Source organism: Oncorhynchus nerka, linkage group LG18 (assembly GCF_034236695.1).
Source record: "Oncorhynchus nerka isolate Pitt River linkage group LG18, Oner_Uvic_2.0, whole genome shotgun sequence".
NCBI classification, from domain to species: domain Eukaryota; kingdom Metazoa; phylum Chordata; class Actinopteri; order Salmoniformes; family Salmonidae; genus Oncorhynchus; species Oncorhynchus nerka.
This window is the reverse complement of record NC_088413.1, coordinates 51861585-51880375: the sequence shown is the minus strand read 5'-3', so window position 1 is coordinate 51880375 and position 18791 is coordinate 51861585. Positions and strand designations below refer to the sequence as shown.

The following is an 18791-nucleotide window of genomic DNA, read 5'->3' as shown; positions in this document are numbered from 1 at the left end:
GATGTCTATATTTCACAAGTTTGGACATCACAGAACAGCACAGTACATTACAGTAGAGTTCAGTACAGTAGAGCACAGTAAAGAGTGTAGTTCAGTTGAATATTACATACTGTACACTACTTATGTGTGTTCTACTGTACTGAACTGTAATGCACTGAACTATACTCTACTGTGCTGGACTATGCACTACTGCAACGTGGTTTGTGACTATTATGAAGGCAAATCATTAATGCAAAATTAAATATAAATGTTAATATTAGTTTTCGAGGGCCTTTAGTTAAACATTGTGTTTTGATGCATTTCTAATACTTTTAAATACTTTTTCTAGTCGTTTTTTTAGACCCCTTTTCCATCGGTGTGCCCAGAAATCAAAGCCTTTGTCAACCATTTTTCATCCTAAATATTAAGAATAAGCAAACGTATCTATGCCTTCATTTCACAAAAATATAGACACTTCACTTTCATTTGACAGCAAATTTGATATACTCATATAAACTTGGTGCTCTTTGGTACCTTTACATGAAAATGACCTTATCCTTTAACCATACAGCCACTGCTGAATAAGAGCTAGACCCACCCATACCGTGCAACTGACTCCAGTTTAAATATTACCAGAGGGTCGTTTCTAACATTCATCGCATGAATAGGCACACAGGCGAGGGATGTAATGTACTGGGAAGGGGGAAGGAAATTACTCTGAATGATGATATAGTTCAAGAAGATATGCTGACAAAATAAGGCACTAGCGAAACCAGCATTCTTATAATGAAAGTAGGGTTTCTCAGAATCTGTTGGTCTGTGGCACTGAGCCCTATAAAGCTCGTAACCACCGTGCCCTCGCGTCTCTAACGCCAGATGTGAGCAGTGCCTCTTTCGCGCTACAGCAGCCTTACTTTCGGATTGGTCAGTAACCAAGCGCTTGGTTCTTCAAAGCACTGAGAGAGTTACTGCCGAGAAACCTAGCGACTCTCACCATCAAAGACCGCGAACAGCCTATTTCAAGGGGCGTGGATAAGGTAAAATAATATCTTTAGTATATCGCTAATTATTGGCGTTTGTGGCTTAATTAGTCTACTGTATAGTGCAATATAGCCTGTTCATTGCGGCACTACCAATGCATTTCGAGTTTTTGAATAATGTATAGGCTAAGCCTTGGTGGATCTTATTGGTTTTTAAAAGTATTGTTTGAAATGCACTATTATATTTTCTCAGTGCGCTTATTTATCTTTGCAAAGAATCCCTAAATGTTGTGCTGTTTGCAATTGTACAATAGGCTTTCCTGTGTTTGGTGTCTGAGGGAAGTAGTCTAGATTGTATGTATCCTAAGTAGCCTGCATTTGTATGTATCCTATTAACGCCTTCTAAAAACAGTTATCCTATTGAACATCTTTACAGTAGCTTACTTAATGGGAAGTGCATGGTGCTGTGGTGTGGACCGTAGGTTAGCCAGTGGACAAGAGTTCTGCATGGAGACCAATGCGATTAACAGGTGCAAGATTTTGGAAAGGATTTTGCATATTGTTGAGTGAGTAATATCAATAACAGTAATGTCTTTTCTAGCTTAAAAAATAAATAAACATAGGCTACTATCCTCGTTGGGGACATTATTCTAACGTATTTTTTATTCTGGGTGGTATTAGGCTATATTTTTTTAATCATTGTCCGATATTGGAGTATGCATTAAATTCTGCTCAACTGGTGGTGGAATAAGTATTGTTTGGGAGTTTAGCACAACTTACTACGTAGGTTAAGAAGTCAAACAAAGAGGAAAAGAAAATATGCCGATGTCCTCAGTCTCTCTTAGTGGACCAAGCAATGCCCTCCGGTGACAAAAGTTGGGTACCACAGAGCTGCCAGTCTCCATCCCCTGTGGCATTAGTCTATGAATGAATAGCTTGGCTGGCATTGAGCTATGAATTGATTCAGACTTTGTCTCCTACACACACAATCCCCAAATGACTATTTAGAAAGGAAAGTAGAGACTGCTGAAATTAACCAGACATGAAGTGGATCTCAATACTCGTTGGCAACTTACAGTAGTGCTTTTGTAACAGACTTCAGAACGCACCGTAAACTCACTCCACAGCTTGCTTGAAATGTCACCGATGGAGCTATCCTATTTGGATAACTCGAACGTTGTCAAGGAGGGTGGTAATTTGTGTTAGCGAAGCAGAGGTCCTAGGTTCAAGCGTCGGTGTGCGCCGAATCAGGAGGAAGCAGTGCTCTCTAAGTAAGTAATGTGCGGTCATTTATTTACAGTGGTGCTGTGACCTAGATCTACAGTTGCACTCAGTTCAACGCTGGGGTCACTGTTAAGGACGTTTCGTCAGCCTGAAGTGTCCTCACCCGCTCCAGCGAATAGCTAGCTTTTCGTGAGACCCAGACTGGTAAGAAGCTTCAGGAGAGCAGTCACTTGTTCTAGCAAGGCAGAGGGCCTGGGTTGGAGCTTCGGTGTTAGAGTCAGGAGGAAGTGGGACTTCCTAAGCAAGCAGCGTGACATCCTTTAAACTTTCAGTAAGATATTAGCTCAAGGTATGATTGTGCTGTGATGTTTTTGTATTCTGCTGATTTATTGTTCAGTCTTTATTGGTCTGGTGCTGGTAGAGAAAGTTATGGTATGCACTTACAGACTCCTCTTTATGACCATAATGTCAGCCACATCCTGCAGAAAGGACAGGGAATGTTGTTATTGATCTAAAATATTCATACTAGAAATCATCCTAATACAATATCAATCAGTAGCTAATGTCCTCGTAAACCAATTATGATTTGGTACTGTACTTTTGCCCAATGAGATCACACAACAAAGGACTAATGTGAGTGTACATTATGATTATAATGAGGATGTGGTGGTTATAATGACCAACTTGCTGCCTGGTACACCTGTTGCTCTCTCTGCTTCTCCTCCACGGCTCTGTAATTGCCCCTGATGGGATATATAAATCTGCATTTAATTGAACTGAATAGAACCAGAGAAGGACATAAGCCTGTGGAGCAGGCATGTTCCAATATCCACACCTGCATAACACGTCAAATTAGAATGCATTACCAGTACATTGCTTTTTTCAAGTGGTATGCTGGTGTGGGTATTGGAAGAACTGTTTTTGGTTCCGGGTAGAACCCTTTTGGGTTCCATGTAGAACCATTTCCACAGATGGCTCTACATGGAACCCAAAATGGTTCTACCTGGAACCAAAAAGGGTTATCCTATGGGGACAGCCGAAGAACCCTTTTGGAAATATTTATTCTCAGTGTATAGTCTTGCTTGTGACAATACAGAATGACCACATGTTGATGCGTGACTTGAGTTCTCATGGTTTGTGTCTGAAATGGGACCCAATAGGACTCTGGTCAAAAGTATTGCACTATAGATGAAATAAGGTACTATATAGGAAATATGGTACATTATATAGGGAATAAGGTACTATATAGGAAATATGGTACATTATATAGGGAATAAGGTACTATATAGGAAATATGGTACATTATATAGGGAATAAGGTGCTATTTCAGACACGTACATAATTCCATGTCAGACGTGATTAGACTGAATTAGCCCAGATAGGACAGATTTGTTATTCTAGGCTTGTCTTTCTTGGAAAGAGATGCTCATTACATGCTAAGGGTCCACTGGGAATTCCAGGACTTGCTGTGAGATGGACCTGCCTGTCAACAACATCATCAGCCTCAGCCTGAGCACCTCTAGGGGTTGGCTGTTCCTCGACTACAGAGATCTGCTGTGTGAAATAGGGGACACAGTTTAAACAAATATTTGTTGTGTTCAGCACAACGTAGTTAAGCGTTTCTGCAACCAAATGTGTGTTCTAAATGGTTTCACATTTCCTGCCTACTGAACACGCCCGGGGCTCCACTTCAGTTTCAGTGGGGATGGTTTATGTCTTTGTGTTGATCCAAATCTCCATCTGCACATGGGCACGGGCATATTTAGACAGGTTATATGAGGACAGAAGTTAGCGCAGAGTAACTGATGGACGTGTTCATTTTGGAATAATATCACAAGTGTAGGAAGGACCTGAGGCTAATGATGCGTTTTAATATTTCATCACATCATTCTTGTAAAGTAATGTTGATTTGAGACAAACTCCTTGTTCTTCAGCAGCACGTGTTGCTACTCCAGGCATGAGTACAGTGCATCTTGGCCACAGGGGGAACTTTTATCAAATGTTGGTCATGTGTATCTATCTTGCTTGTCCTGTTTCCATGGTTACCGTGCTGTCCTCCCTCTGTGTTGACTATCTTGTATTTCTGATATAAAGCCACAGTAGTTCCAATTTAGTTTGCCAAGGTAAAATGCTTAGGGCTGTTGGCAGACTCACTAATCACCTGGTAGCAAGGCCTGGCCAATCAATACATGTAGTTCAGGCCAGCTAGTAGAGTGCAGACCTCACTGATCTCTGCCTGTGTGATAAAGCAGAGGATCATTTCACATAGAACAGCAAAAGCTCTTGGGAAATCACACCAGCTAGTGTGTGTAATTTATCATGCTTGAACAGAGCAATGCCCTGTATTTTAATGCTCACACACTGAATGTTTGAGTGTTGTTACTAGTGTAATAAACTGTTACTACACAGGCATAATATAAGTTTTCATTAGGTTTGTCATTCATGTGTTAATGGTTTACAAAAAAGCATATGGCTTCCCTGAGAAGCTGTGAAGTTTTGACTGGGCCTAAGTTATGATGAGATCTTCTCTCTGTCCTGCAGGCCTTTTTGTGGAGGGCTAGTCTGAGATAAAGTTGGGCAAACTGTTCCCTGTACTCTCCTCTGTCCTCCTGAGGTCACTCACAGCAGCACAGAAGAATCACTCCAATTGGAGGTCTGGAGTTATTAAGTAAAGCTTGCAAATAGTTGCATCTGTAACAGGATACTGGTATGCTATTTGTGACCGACCACCTTGATTCGGTCTTATGTAGCAACATTTTAAATTGTGTTTTTTACATTGGATAAAATCAGAGATACAGCTATAAAATGGTATATCATACACTACAGTTGAGGAAGAATGGGGAAAGTATTTTTTGAGAAAATGTCCCTTGAATGCTGTGGTACCTAGTGGAGAGCTCTTCTTTGTCTACACCAATTCAGCATTGTTCACATCCCCTTAAACCAGCCCCACCCATCTCTTTAAGGATTCACATGTGAGGTCATGTGCTAAACAGTGAGTAGTGTAGTAAAGTTTACGACCAAAAGTGGTAAAAGTAGAAGCCTAAAATAAGGTAAACAGAAAGTGTCCAAATATTAGATGACACTTACCCAGACTCTTGCTAACTGGGTGTGTCTCTACAGCGAAATGGTTACTTGCATACTAGCAATATCAAAAATAGATGGTGTCAATTCTAGAGAGAGAACAAAATAATATACTGTGTATACAAGAACAATATCAATATCAATGATACTGGTGATGGGGTAGTTACAGTTGAAGTCGGAAGTTTACATACACCTTAGCCAAATTCATTTAAACTCAGTTTTTCACAATCCTGACATTTAATCCTAGTAGAAATGCCCTGTCTTAGGTCAGTTAGGATCACCACTTTATTTTAAGAATGTGAAATGTCAGAACAATAGTAAAGTGAATTATTTATTTAAGCTTTTATTTCTTTCATCACATTCCCAGTGGGTCAGAAGTTTAAATACACTCAATTAGTATTTGGTAGCATTGCCTTTAAATTGCTTAACTTGGGTCAAACGTTTCGGGTAGCCTTCCACAAGCTTCCCACAATAAGTTGGGGGAATTTTGGCCCATTGCTCATGACAGAGCTGGTGTAACTGAGTCAGGTTTGTAGACCTCCTTTCCCGCACAAGCTTTTTCAGTTCTGCCCACAAGTTTTCCATAGGATTGAGGTCAGAGCTTTGTGATGGCCACTCCAATACCTTGACTTTGTTGTCCTTAAGCCATTTTGCCACAACTTTGAAAGTATGCTTGGGGTCATTGTTCATTTGGAAGACCCATTTGTGACCAAGCTTTAACTTTCTGACGGATGTCTTGAGATGTTGCTTCAATATATCCATATAATTTTCCTACCTCATGATGCCATCTATTTTGTGAAGTGCACCAGTCCCTCCTGCAGCAAAGCACCCCCGCAACATGATGCTGCCATCCCATGTGCTTCATGGTTGGGATGGTGTTCTTCGGCTTGCAAGCCCCCCCCCCCCCCCTTTATTCTCCAAACATAATGATGGTCATTATGGCCAAACATTTCAATTTTTGTTTCATCAGACCAGAGGACATTTCTCCAAAAAGTATGATCTTTGTCCCCATGTGCAGTTGCAAACCGTAGTCTGACTTTTTTATGGTGGTTTTGGAGCAGTGGCTTCTTCCTTGCTGAGAGGTCTTTCAGGTTATGTCGATATAGGACTCGTTACACTGTGGATATAGATACTTTTGTACCTGTTTCCTCCAGCATCTTCACAAGGTCCTTTTCTGGTGTTCTGGGATTGATTTGCACTTTTCGCACTAAAGTACATCTCTAGGAGACAGAACGCGTCTCCTTCCTGAGCGGTATGATGGCTGCGTGGTCCCATGGTGTTTATACTTGCGTACTATTGTTTGAACAGATGAACGTGGTACCTTCAGGCGTTTATACATTGCTCCCAAGGATGAACCAGACTTGTGGAGGTCTACAATTATTTTGCTGAGGTCTTGGCTGATTTCTTTCGATTTCCCCATGATGTCACGCAAACAGGCACTGAGTTTGAAGGTAGGCCTTGAAATACATCCACAGGTACACCTTCTAAAGCCATGACATACTTTTCTGGAACTTTACATGACAACTTAGTGTATGTAAACTTCTGACCCACTGGAATTGTGATACAGTGAAATAATCTGTCTGCAAACAATTGTTGGAAACATTACTCGTGTCATGCACAAAGTAGGTGTTCTAACCGACTTGCCAAAACTATAGTTTGTTAACAATACATTTGTGGAGTGGTTGAAAATGACTCCAACCTAAGTGTATGTAAACTTCCGACTTCAACTGTAAGCTGTATGCATACAATACGGGCTAAAGTGTCAGAGCAGCAGGATAAAGAAATAAATAGTAGCAGCAACATATGGTGTGTGTTAGGAGAGAGTAATGTGAATAGAGGCACTGCAGATAGTGCTGATGACTGAACTCACCGCCAGTGATGAACTGGTCTGTCCGAACCACGCATGAACAAGGGAATCTATTCGGAGAGCCTGTTTCTGTCCTGCCCTTGACTTTGGTGTAGGTCATCTGATGTCCATAGTCTCTTCGTCGCAAAGCTCCCTGATCTTCTCAAAAATAGACGTTTGTCTAGCTGTGTCCAGTCCAAGTGGTGCTTGTACAGGCAGACCATCTATGGGAGGAAGAATGTCAGCGTTGCTCAGCAGTTGAAACCTGGTCCCAACTGAGTCCGAATGCTCCTTGGCGACCACACCAGGCTCCAGTGCATCTTTATTTGACCTTTATTTAACTAGGCAAGTCAGTTAAGAACAAATTCTTATTTTCAGTGACGGCCTAGGAACAGTGGGTTAACTGCCTGTTCAGGGGCAGAACAACAGATTTGTACCTTGTCAGCAACCTTTCGGTTACTAGTCCAATGCTCTAACCACTAGGCTACCCTGCAGCCCCATATCTGCATCTAAGCTGTAAAACAGGAAATAACAAAACAAATTGAAAATACATTACAACCTTGCATGACATCAACCTTGCATGACATCAATTCACCTCCCAAGTTTAGATAAGAAGAATAACCTCATGCAAAAAAAATGATATTCACCTGAAGTGCTGGTACTGCTTGATCTGTGGCAGCAGCCTGAAGTACGGAGTCAGGTGTTGTTGCCAGTCATAGCTTTCCACCAGCACAGTACCATCTTCCAGTCCAACCAGCTGTGGGATGTTGACCCCTGTCACAGTGCTGTCCTTCACTACACCAGCAATCTCAGGCAAAAGTGTTCACTCTGGTCTTTCTAGAAATGTATAATATCTGAAACTATAGCTAGACTCTTAACTGTATCATAACCGGCCATGATTGGGAGTCCCATAGGGTGGCGCACAATTGGCCCAGCGTCGTCCGGGTTAGGGTTTGGCTGGGGTAGGACGTCATTGTAAATAAGAATTTGTTCTTAACTAAAATGATGAAATAAAAATGAACACTTCACGGCAGACCCCTTTCTTTAAATAAGACGTCGTTTGAGTTTTGTTTGTACAGCTTACTTGGTCCGTTGTGTCAAGTCACTCTGGTTCACACTGACCGTGTGCAAATGGCATAAGAATCGTCCTCCTGAAAGTAGTCCATCACAACTCTTTCCCACTGACCTTTGTCGATAGCGCCTGATAAATTCAGGGGATCAATGTTATTGGGAGCAGTAGCAACACATTTGCTTTTTATCTTTAGAAAAAACTGCAGTAGAAAGAATTGCACATAGTGAGCAGCTCAGTTTGTAGACAGAAGATGCTACACAGCAGACCAATCTGAAACTCATCTCTCAGGATGTCCAGCCCATTCATTATCTCAACCAATCACGGCTAGCGGGAAGGTTCCTGTCTTTTTTTCTGTGGCTAAACCAACTAGGCTTGTAATTTAACTTGAAGTGTTTTCGTATTTACACATGACATACAACTTTGTTATTAAGGCACATGGTTAAATAAAACACGAAAGCTCAAATGTTTCCTGAAACTAGTCACATTTTAGGATGTGAGTAGCTATCTCAGATTGTCCCAGTCTGCTGCTAAAGCCTTGTTCTTAGTCCGTGCATTATGATATTACTCTGTCAAAGGACTCTCATTGTGTCATTTTGATTTCAGGAACACAATGACAAAACATAAATCCTCGTGACATTTTGTTGTTTCTTCTTCCAGACACTACGGTGTCCCCATACCGGGACGGTTGTTGCTAATGTGACTATAATGAAGTTGTAAGTAACAGCAAACTTTCCAGGACATACATATGTCTTTATATGGGCAGAAAGCTTACATTCTTGTTAATCTAACTGCACTGTCCAATTTACAGTAGCTATTACAGTGAAAAAATACCATGTTATTGTTTGAGGGGAGTGCACAACAACAAAACACTTTTACCACGGCAACTGGTTTGATATATTCACCTCTGAAGGTAAATAATGTACTTACATTCAGTAATCTTGCTCTGATTTGTCATCCTGAGGGTCCCAGAGATGAAACGTAGCATAGTTTGATCAAATCATTTTTTATAATTCAAATGTAGGAACAGGGTTCTACAGTTTAAACCCATGCCGTCGCTGGGTCCGCACCCACACTGCCCGGCCATCTAGATGTGTGAAAGTTCATGTATAAGCTAATGATCCATCATGTATCACATTCCTGGGAGTGTATAAGCTTCAATTTTTGTATTACCATATCATGTTTGTATGTTTCTGTAGTTATGTACTTGAAAATGTATCAATTGACCAGTTCGGCACATTTGGGCAGACTTAATACAAAATACTGTGCAGTATTGCAATGCTTCACTGGGTCAGTCTGAAACTTTGCACATGCACTGCTGCCATCTAATGGACAAAATCTAAATTGCTCCTAAACCCCTATATTACATTATGGCCTTTCGCTTGCATTTCAAAGATGATGGAACAATTTTTTTTATAGAAAATGCATGTTTTTTTTTGTTTTTTTGTATCATCTTTTACCAGATCTAATGTGTTACATTCTCCTACATTCATTTCACATTTCCACAAACTTCAACGTGTTTCCTTTCTAATGGTATCAAGAATATGCATATCCTTCCTTTCTGTCCTGAGCTACAGGCAGTTAGTCATTTTGGGTGAAAATTGGAGAAAAAAAATGTCAGATTGTCACAGTCTGCTGCTAAAGCCTTGTTCTTAGTCCGTGCATTATTATATTACTCTATCAAAGGACTCTCATTGTATCATTTTCATTTCAGGAACTCAATGACAAAACAAAAATCCTTTCCTCGTGACATTTTGTTGTTTCTTCTTCTTCCAGAGCTGAGTGAGTGGAATGGCCGGGACTGTCGTTGTTTTGAGTCAAACTCACTGTGCTGGGCCCCACAGCCTGGTACTGTGTGGGTGCTAACAGAGAGGAACAAATCATGTGGACCACGTCTGCTATGACAGTCAACATGTCTGAGGCTGAGCCAGACCACATTAACTGCACCATCAGCCATGAGATCCACCAGTACCTGTTCTCTGTGGCCTACATCCTGGTTCTTTTGATTGGCGTTCCCACCAACGCCTACTCCCTCTACCATGCCTGGCTTCAGCTGAGAGACAAGAACGAGCTGGGGATCTACCTGCTCAACCTGACCGTGTCAGACCTCCTCTACCTGGCCTCTCTGCCTCTCTGGCTGCAGTACATCTTCCAGGGAGATGACTGGAGACAAACTGAGTGGCTTTGCCAGCTGTGTGGCTTCCTGCTCTATGAAAACATTTATGTTAGTATCGGATTCTTATGTTGTATCTCTATAGACCGTTACCTGGCCGTAGTGTACCCATTCCGCTTCACAGCTTTTCGAAGCATGCGGGCAGCCACGTTGGCCAGCGCCTTCATCTGGCTGAAAGAGATTGCTGTGGGTGTTGTCTTTTTCAGACACAAGGAGCTAAGCAGGGACAGCACCAACCAATCGGTGTGCTTTGAGCACTACCCCATGCAGCCGTGGGAGTACCCAATCAACTACTACCGTTTCGCTGTTGGCTTCCTGTTCCCACTAGGCATCCTGTCCGTGTCGTATCTCCGCGTCCTGCGGGCGGTCGGAAAAAGCGTAGGCACGCAAAGCACCCAGAAAACGCGCATCAAGAACCTGGTGACCAGCACCATTGTCATTTTCCTGGTGTGTTTCTCTCCATACCACGTGTTCCTGCTGGTGCGTACCATCTTAGAAAGAGACTGCCCCTTCATAATCAACATCTTCAACTACTACCACGTCTCCCTGCTGCTCACCAGCTTCAACTGCGTGGCCGACCCAGCGCTGTACTGTTTCGTCAGTGAGAGGGCCCAGCAGGGGATCCAACAAGCCCAGGAGGCCTGTAGGCAGGCCCTCTGCTGCTGCTGCCACAGGGGACAGCACAGCCCCGTCACAGCCACAGGTACAGACTCCGAGGTGGCCACCTCCAACGAGAACAGAAAAGTCTCAGTCACACTGCTGACGTCTAGTAGTAATATTAATAATACATGGGTTTTATGAAGCTCTTTTGAAGGACCTAAAGACACTTGAATAGTAGACTAGGAGCTAGGGTTGTATTTGGATGAGAGAGAAGGTCGGGGAACATTGGACAATGATATGATTATGGGCAGCCCCATGAGCAGTAACATGTGAAGTTCATCGGAGCCCATCAAATTTGCTGTCAAATGAAAGCTAAGAGTCTATATTTTTGAGAAATTAACTTATATATACATTTTTCAACCATTTCCAATGCAAAACATGTGGAATAAGCAAAGGCTTTGATTTCTGTTCAACCAGATAGAAAAGGGGTCTTATAAAACATCTACCAGAAAAAGTCTTAAAGGTATTAGAAATACATCAAAACCCAGTAATGTTGAAGTAAAGACCCTTCCAAGTAATATCTATATATTTATATTTAGTTTTGCAGAAATGTTTTGGCATCTGTAAGTTTAAGGAATATTGCCTAGTGTCTTGTCATTCTCTTACCAGAAACATATCTTTAAGATATCTTCTAATTTCTCTCCCTCATGAGGAGGGAGGATAATGAAAGTTCACATAAGTAGCAATTAAAGGTAGACCTACCGATTTGAGTGTTTTTACTGATAACAATTTGGTTTATGATTTATTAAGTGATTTAAAACGTGTCATTTTGTTACCAAATTGGTAACAGTTGAAATCCCTTCTCCTGGTTCTCATTGTCACCTAGCCATGACTCTCATGAGCCCTCTCTATTTCCATTTACTGTAACCAGCCCTCTCACCCACCGAGCACCGACGGACACCGCACGTCCATGGACGTGGAAAAGTAGTTTACATTTTGTCAGTCCAAATCTAAACCAATCATAGATGTCTGTTTCTACTGTACTGTACTGACCTTTACTATGCTGAACTATACTGTGCTGTACTGACATGTACTTTTCTGAACTATACTGTACTGTATTGACCTTTACTGTACTCTGCTCTATTGTGCTTCATTTTGGTGCTGTACTTTGTTGTGAAACCATGACGTCTATGATTGGTACAGATTTGGTCCGAACCGGACCAACCAAATTTAATAGCCATTGTGTAGAATAATGCATTACATTTGTTCTACCTTTGTGTACCTTTTCAGGATACATCACAATGAGGAGAAGGACATTTATAATTATGCACTTCTGTATAGTACAGATCATGGTCTCATGATGTGACCATCTGTTTCCGGGTGTTAATCCACTTCACTTACTGTATGTAGTTCAATAAACAAAGTAGATTTTTCTTTTCAAACTCAAGTTGTCAAATCATAGCCGACACCGATTCTTTCTGCAAACATCTTTGAATGTTAATTTGGAGTAAAAACGTGGTCCAAAAAAAACGAGGGAGATTATATTGGCATTCTGTTACCAAACTTTACATCTGCACTGTTCTTCGAGTCAATGTTTTTGTCAAATATTCAGTGGAAATTGTTAAAAGTAGTCCTTGTGCATAGAGCTGTATGCTTTGTTGAACTTTGCAATCAATGGTTTTTGTCTGGCATACAGTCTGTGTCATTCTGTTACAGTGGCCTTGGACATATGACATAGTAAAAGTGTTATAATTAAGGTAGTAACATATGAATATGATGCTTTTTGTTTTTAAAAAGAATGTTTTATACTTTCTTTAACACGTGCAGAACACTTGCACAGGTGATGCTGCCTTGTGTATAAGCCTGAGTTGAAAACTATCTTCAATACCAAGTTCTTTCTGCAACATTGTCAGGTTTTAATCTTTCATCACATTATGTAATATTCATTGTGTGTTTTTGGTTTTGAGAGTGACTCTGAATTCATTCGACATATCAGCACAGATTCGACATATCAACACAGATACGACATATCAACACAGATTCGACATATCAACACAGATACGACATATCAGCACAGATACGACATATCAACACAGATTCGACATATCAGCACAGATACGACATATCAGCACAGATACGACATATCAACACAGATACGACATATCAACACAGATACGACATATCAACACAGATACGACATATCAGCACAGATACGACATATCAACACAGATTCGACATATCAACACAGATACGACATATCAGCACAGATACGACATATCAACACAGATTCGACATATCAACACAGATACGACATATCAGCACAGATACGACATATCAACACAGATTCGACATATCAGCACAGATACGACATATCAGCACAGATACGACATAACAGATACGACATATCAACACAGATACGACATATCAACACAGATACGACATATCAACACAGATACGACATATCAGCACAGATACGACATATCAGCACAGATACGACATATCAACACAGATACGACATATCAACACAGATACGACATATCAACATAGCCTCTTGACCAAACTTATCTCTATTTCCTGTTTGTTTCTTTTTTAAGTACACTGAACAAAAATATATAAAGTGTTGGTTTCATGAGCTGAAATAAAATATCCCAGAAATGTTTCATACACACAATAGCTTATTTCTCTTAAATGTTGTGCACACATTTGTTTACATCCCTGTTGGTGAGCAGTTCTCCTTTGCCAAGATAATAATCCACCTGGCAGGTGTGGCATAACAAGAAGCTGATTAAACAGCATGATCATTACACCTTGTGCTGGGGACAATAAAAAGTCACTCTAAAATGTGCAGTTTTGTCACACAACCCAATGCCACAGATGTCTCAAGTTTTGAGGGAGCGTGCAATTGGCATGCTGACTGCAGGAATGTCAACCAGAGCTGTCATTTTAGAGAATTTGGCAGTACTTCCAACCGGCCTCACAACTGCAGACCACGTGTAACCACGCCAGTCCAGGATCTCCAGTACCGGCTTCTTCACCTGCGGTGTTGTCTGAGACCAGCCACTCGGACAGTTGATGAAACTGTGGCTTTGCACAACCAAAGAATTTCTGCACAAACTGTCAGAAACCATCTCAGGGCAGCTCATTTGTGTGCTCTGCGTCCTCACCAGGGTATTGACCTGACTGCAGTTCTGCGTCGTAATCGACTTCACTAACACGCTGGAGAAGTTTGCTCTTCACGGATGACTCCCAGTTTCAACTGTACCGGGCACATGGCAGACAGCGTTTATGGCGTTGTATGGGTGAACGGTTTGCTGATGTCAACGTTGTGAACAGAGTTCCCCATGGTGGCAGTGGGGTTATGATCTGGGCAGGCATAAGCTACGAGCAACGAACACAATTGTATTTTATCGATGGCAACTTAAATGCACAGAGATACCGTGACGAGATCCTGAGGCCCATTGTCGTGCCATTCATCCACTGCCATCACCTCATGTTTCAGCATGGCAATGCACGGCCCCATGTCGCAAGGATCTATACTTACAATTCCTATACAATTCCTGGAGTTGTGAAAATGTCCCAGTCCTTCCATGGCCTGCATACTCACCACAAGTCACCGATTTGAGCATGTTTGGGATGCTCTGGGTCGACGTGTACGACAGTTTTTCTGATCCACACCCCTACCTTGTTCTCTTTAAGGTATTTGTGACCAACACATGCGTATCTGTATTCCCAGTCATTTAAAGATTAGGGCCAATTTAATTTATTTCAATTGACTGAATTCCTTATATATAATGTAACTCAGTAAAATGTTTGAAATTGTTGCATGTTTAGTTTATGTTCAATGTACAAGTAGTTATTATCTTAATAGGTCCTCTGGTATTCTTGCTGCTCAATATATGTGAATTGCTTCCAGTTTCAGGGGAATGTAAGGATTCCTCAGCTCAGATTCATAACTGAAGGTGTGTGGAGAGAATAGACATACTGTATATACATACATCATTGGTTGAGAGCCTTCAGGGAAGCATCAGCACCGGGTCAAGCTCAGTAGTAACCCAGAGGTCTTGACTTACTTGACTTCTGTGTTTAGCATAAGTTGTTAACAGTGTTCTCTACTGCACTCTCTTTCCCAGGGGTTTGCCCTGCCCATCTTAAGGATGTCTTAGTTGGAACTGGCCCCATGATGCCCCCATCCCTTTTCCCGTTCCCATGTCTTCCCAGGCCATGTCCTGGCCACACAGCCTGAGTATTTCCAGATTAAACGACCCACATGGGAACTAACGTATCTGACCTTTCACACTCTGCACAGATTATTTTCTGCTGCATGTTTTCCCTCCTTACATTAGGAGTTTGGTTTTAAAGTACCACATCTCCCCAGAACAGAGAGAGAGAGAGAGCGAGAAATAGGCTTTTCTATTGTGAATTATGCAGTTGTAAATCAATGAAAGATGGACTGGTTGTTCTAAGCGGTCAAACATTGAGACATTCAGAGTTCATAAATCAAAGTATTTCAAAGCAGAACAAGAACCCAGGGGTCAACCAATTCACACCGAAGGAGCCAGTGTAACAATACTGTTGACTCTTTATATAACATTTCACAGGGACTCTAATGGGATCAAATGTCATTTGTTTAAATGTTTTATGTTTAACCACATCATGAAAATATGAACATAAATCTGTAGAGCAAGTACTGTAACCATTTCATTGGTTTAATGTTATTTTCTCTTGCTGTTTGGGAGATTTGCTTTGTGACCATGCAGTCATGCCTGACGTTAGCAGTGACACACTGTACTCAGTGATGCATGAAATGCCTTCTCGCTGCGTGTTTTTCTTCTTCTGCTGAAGTTATGACCTCTTGCTGTTTCCTTTCATATCAGTTTGGTCTAATCGGAAATGTTTTCTTCACATCTGTCTCATATATCCGGCAATACCTCTGGTAAACCGGCACATAGTGGTTAGCTCGACAAGGTGAAGGAAGTAGAGACGCTGTTGCACCCTCTTGCCAAGGGTGGTGATGGTGTTGGTTCATGACAATGTGGACACCGAGGAACTCTCTGAAAAAGTCCCATTGATGTGGATCGGGGCATGTTCCCTCCAATGCTTCCTGAAGTCAACAATCAACTCCTTTGTTTTCTGACGATGAGGGAGAGGTTGTTGTCATGATGCCACAATGCCAGTTCACTTACCTCCTCACTATAGGCTGACTTGTCGTGGTTGGTTATCAGGCTTACAATCGTGGTGTCGTCAGCAAACTTGATGGAGTTTGGGGTGAACGGGGAGTACTGATGACACACCACTGCGTTGAGTCAGTGTGGAGGAGGTGTTGTTGCCAATCCTCACAGCTTGCAGTCTGCCTGTCAGGAAGTCCAGGATCCAGTTGCAGAGGGTGTCCAGACTCAGGGCTCTGAGCTTGGAGGGAACAATAGTGTTGATTGCTGAACTGCAGTCAATGAACAGCATTCTCACATAGGTGTTCCTCGTGTCCAGATGTGTTATGGCTGTGTGAATAGTGATAGAAATGGCATCTTCAGTGGATCTGTTGTGGCTGTAGGCAAATTGGAGTGGGTCCAGTGTGCCTGGCATGCGGGCCTTGATATGGGCCATGACCAGCCTCCCGAAGCACTTCAGGATCACATAGGTGAGCACGATAGGAGAATAGTCATTTTCGCATGTCACGTAGTTATTTTTGGGCACTGGGACGATGGGGGTCTCCTTAAAGCATGTAGGGACTACAGCCTGGGACAGGAACAGGTAAAAGATTTCAGAGAAGATGCCCGCTAGCTGGTCAGCACACACTCTGAGGACACAGCCTAGGAGACCATCTGGGCCGGCTGCTTTGTGAGTGTTTACTCTATTGAGAGTTTTCCTCACGTCAGGCTCAGAGAGCAAAAGCACCTGGTGGGCGATAGGTTCAGTACGCATCACTGTATTTTGTATCAGAACGTAGGCTTGCACTCTTTGAAGTATGGTAGATTGATGCATTGCACTCTTTGTTTATAAATCCCTCCTGCATAAGCTTCCACCGTCCCTTACTTCATTGTTAACAGATGTACGAGATGCCAGACCCTGTCTCATGGATGGTTAACTCTGGAGATCCCTTCAGTTGGGTTGTTCTCCTTTTAGTTTTTATGGAAGAACTTAAGTATTTTTTACCTAAGTTCTACTTGACTTGTTTTTGGGGATATCTGTACTTTACTATTTATATTTTTAACAACTTTTACTTTTACTCCACTATATTCCTAAAGAAAATGTACAATAGGTGTACTGAACAAATTTGACTCAAAGACCGATAAGGGCCATCAGAATAGATTGTCTTCCAACATTTTGGAAAACCATATAATACCAAATTCAGTGTGTAGGCCCATGCTACATATCTTAACTTAGTTTGAGAAAAGCTAAAGGATTTGTTAAGAGATGGCTGAGTTAGTGATAAAGCAGGAAATCAGATGTTATGTGTCCATTTAAATCCTTTGTGAATCCACTTCACAATGGCATAACAGCTTGAAACTGTTTAGGGATACCGAAGACATTAAGTTTGTGTTGACATCTTAAAAAATAAGGAAACTATTAACAGTTGACTTTTGACGATGTAACGCTAATACTTCAAATAATCATATCATCTTGTCATGGTCTAAAAGTCTGATTCACTCTGAAATTGAATCTTTGTCAATAGTCCCTAAAGAGTTTGAGAAAATAACATTGATGCATTCAAAGATGCTAAAAATACTAAAGAAATCTTCTTCTCATGAACCATAGGACCAAATGACACCACATTTGGAATGTAGGCCTATCGTATGTCTTAACTTAGCTAAGGAATTGGTCAGATTTTACGTGTCCATTTTAAACCACTGTAAATCCACTCTGATCTTGTCCTTTCTGTCATCCTGTGAACCCCATTCATTGCTGCTTCCAGCTATATTTTATGACTGTGTTTTGCTTTTCATGTATTGTTGTGTATTATAACATGCATTTTAATGTGTGTGTGGATGTGTTGTTTATATGTTGTATTTTGATGTGTATTGTTGTGCTAAACAGGACTCATCTGGAAAAGAGTCCTTGGTCTCAGCATTGACTCCTTGTCAAAATAAAGTGGGAAAACATTTGTCATGATGGTTGATGTATGGAGTTGTGTGGATTCCTCTGTAGAGTTGTTCTCTGGAAGAAAGGGCTTTCATGTCATTTTGTCTTATTCAGATCTAGGGTTACAAAAGAAGGGTATATCACTTGAAACTTTCTAAGTTTACCAGTAAAATACCCAAATGTTTTACTTTTTTAAGGATTTAAGACATCTAGTGGCCCTTTTGGGTACTTCAGATTTTTACAGGTGTCTGGAATTATCTCTGTCCCTCTGTGTGGCCTTATCACATGTAAAATGCATTAAATAATTCAACACGCTTTTCCAAAAAACAAAACAATGTTAAATATAAACCATCAACTTAGTGAATACCGTTGTTTGGTATTAGGGTTTCAGCATGAAATATCTATATTTTACACACTTGTTTATTTTACAATGTCAGTATATATTTGTTGTCAATGTTTTGGAGTCAAACTGGTAGCAGTTTTGAAAAACATAAATAGTTGGAAAAGTTGCAGAGTTAATTGAAAATAATGCCATTGTTTATTACAAAAACGAATTGAATCAACTTTGTTTCCATGTAATTTCAACCCCAAAATACTTCTGGACTTGCCAAAAGTTATCAAAATAAGCGAATTTTGTATTTTTTTTCACCCAACTTTGAACCTAAATCCAATGATAGGGTTACATTTTTGGTCGATTCCACGTTGCATGCACGTTAGTTGACATCTCAACCAAATGTAAATCAAAACTAAACTTTGAACTGA

The 18791-nt window shown here is 41.1% G+C and overlaps 1 protein-coding gene across 1 annotated transcript; it reads left to right on the top strand.

Moving 5' to 3' along the window:
- The first annotated feature begins 652 nt into the window (after positions 1–652).
- Positions 653–18054, top strand: LOC115146063 (ovarian cancer G-protein coupled receptor 1-like). Its single transcript, XM_029687837.2, has 2 exons — positions 653–1016; positions 9956–18054. The coding sequence occupies exon 2, from the start codon at positions 10062–10064 to the stop codon at positions 11151–11153; it is 1092 nt and encodes a 363-aa protein (XP_029543697.2). The 5' UTR covers positions 653–1016; positions 9956–10061; the 3' UTR covers positions 11154–18054.
- The last annotated feature ends 737 nt before the right edge of the window (positions 18055–18791 follow it).

What these genes read in the sequence shown, in the direction of transcription:
- LOC115146063 (XM_029687837.2), top strand. Translation starts at nt 10,062, where the DNA reads ATGTGGACCACGTCTGCTATGACAGTCAACATGTCTGAGGCTGAGCCA.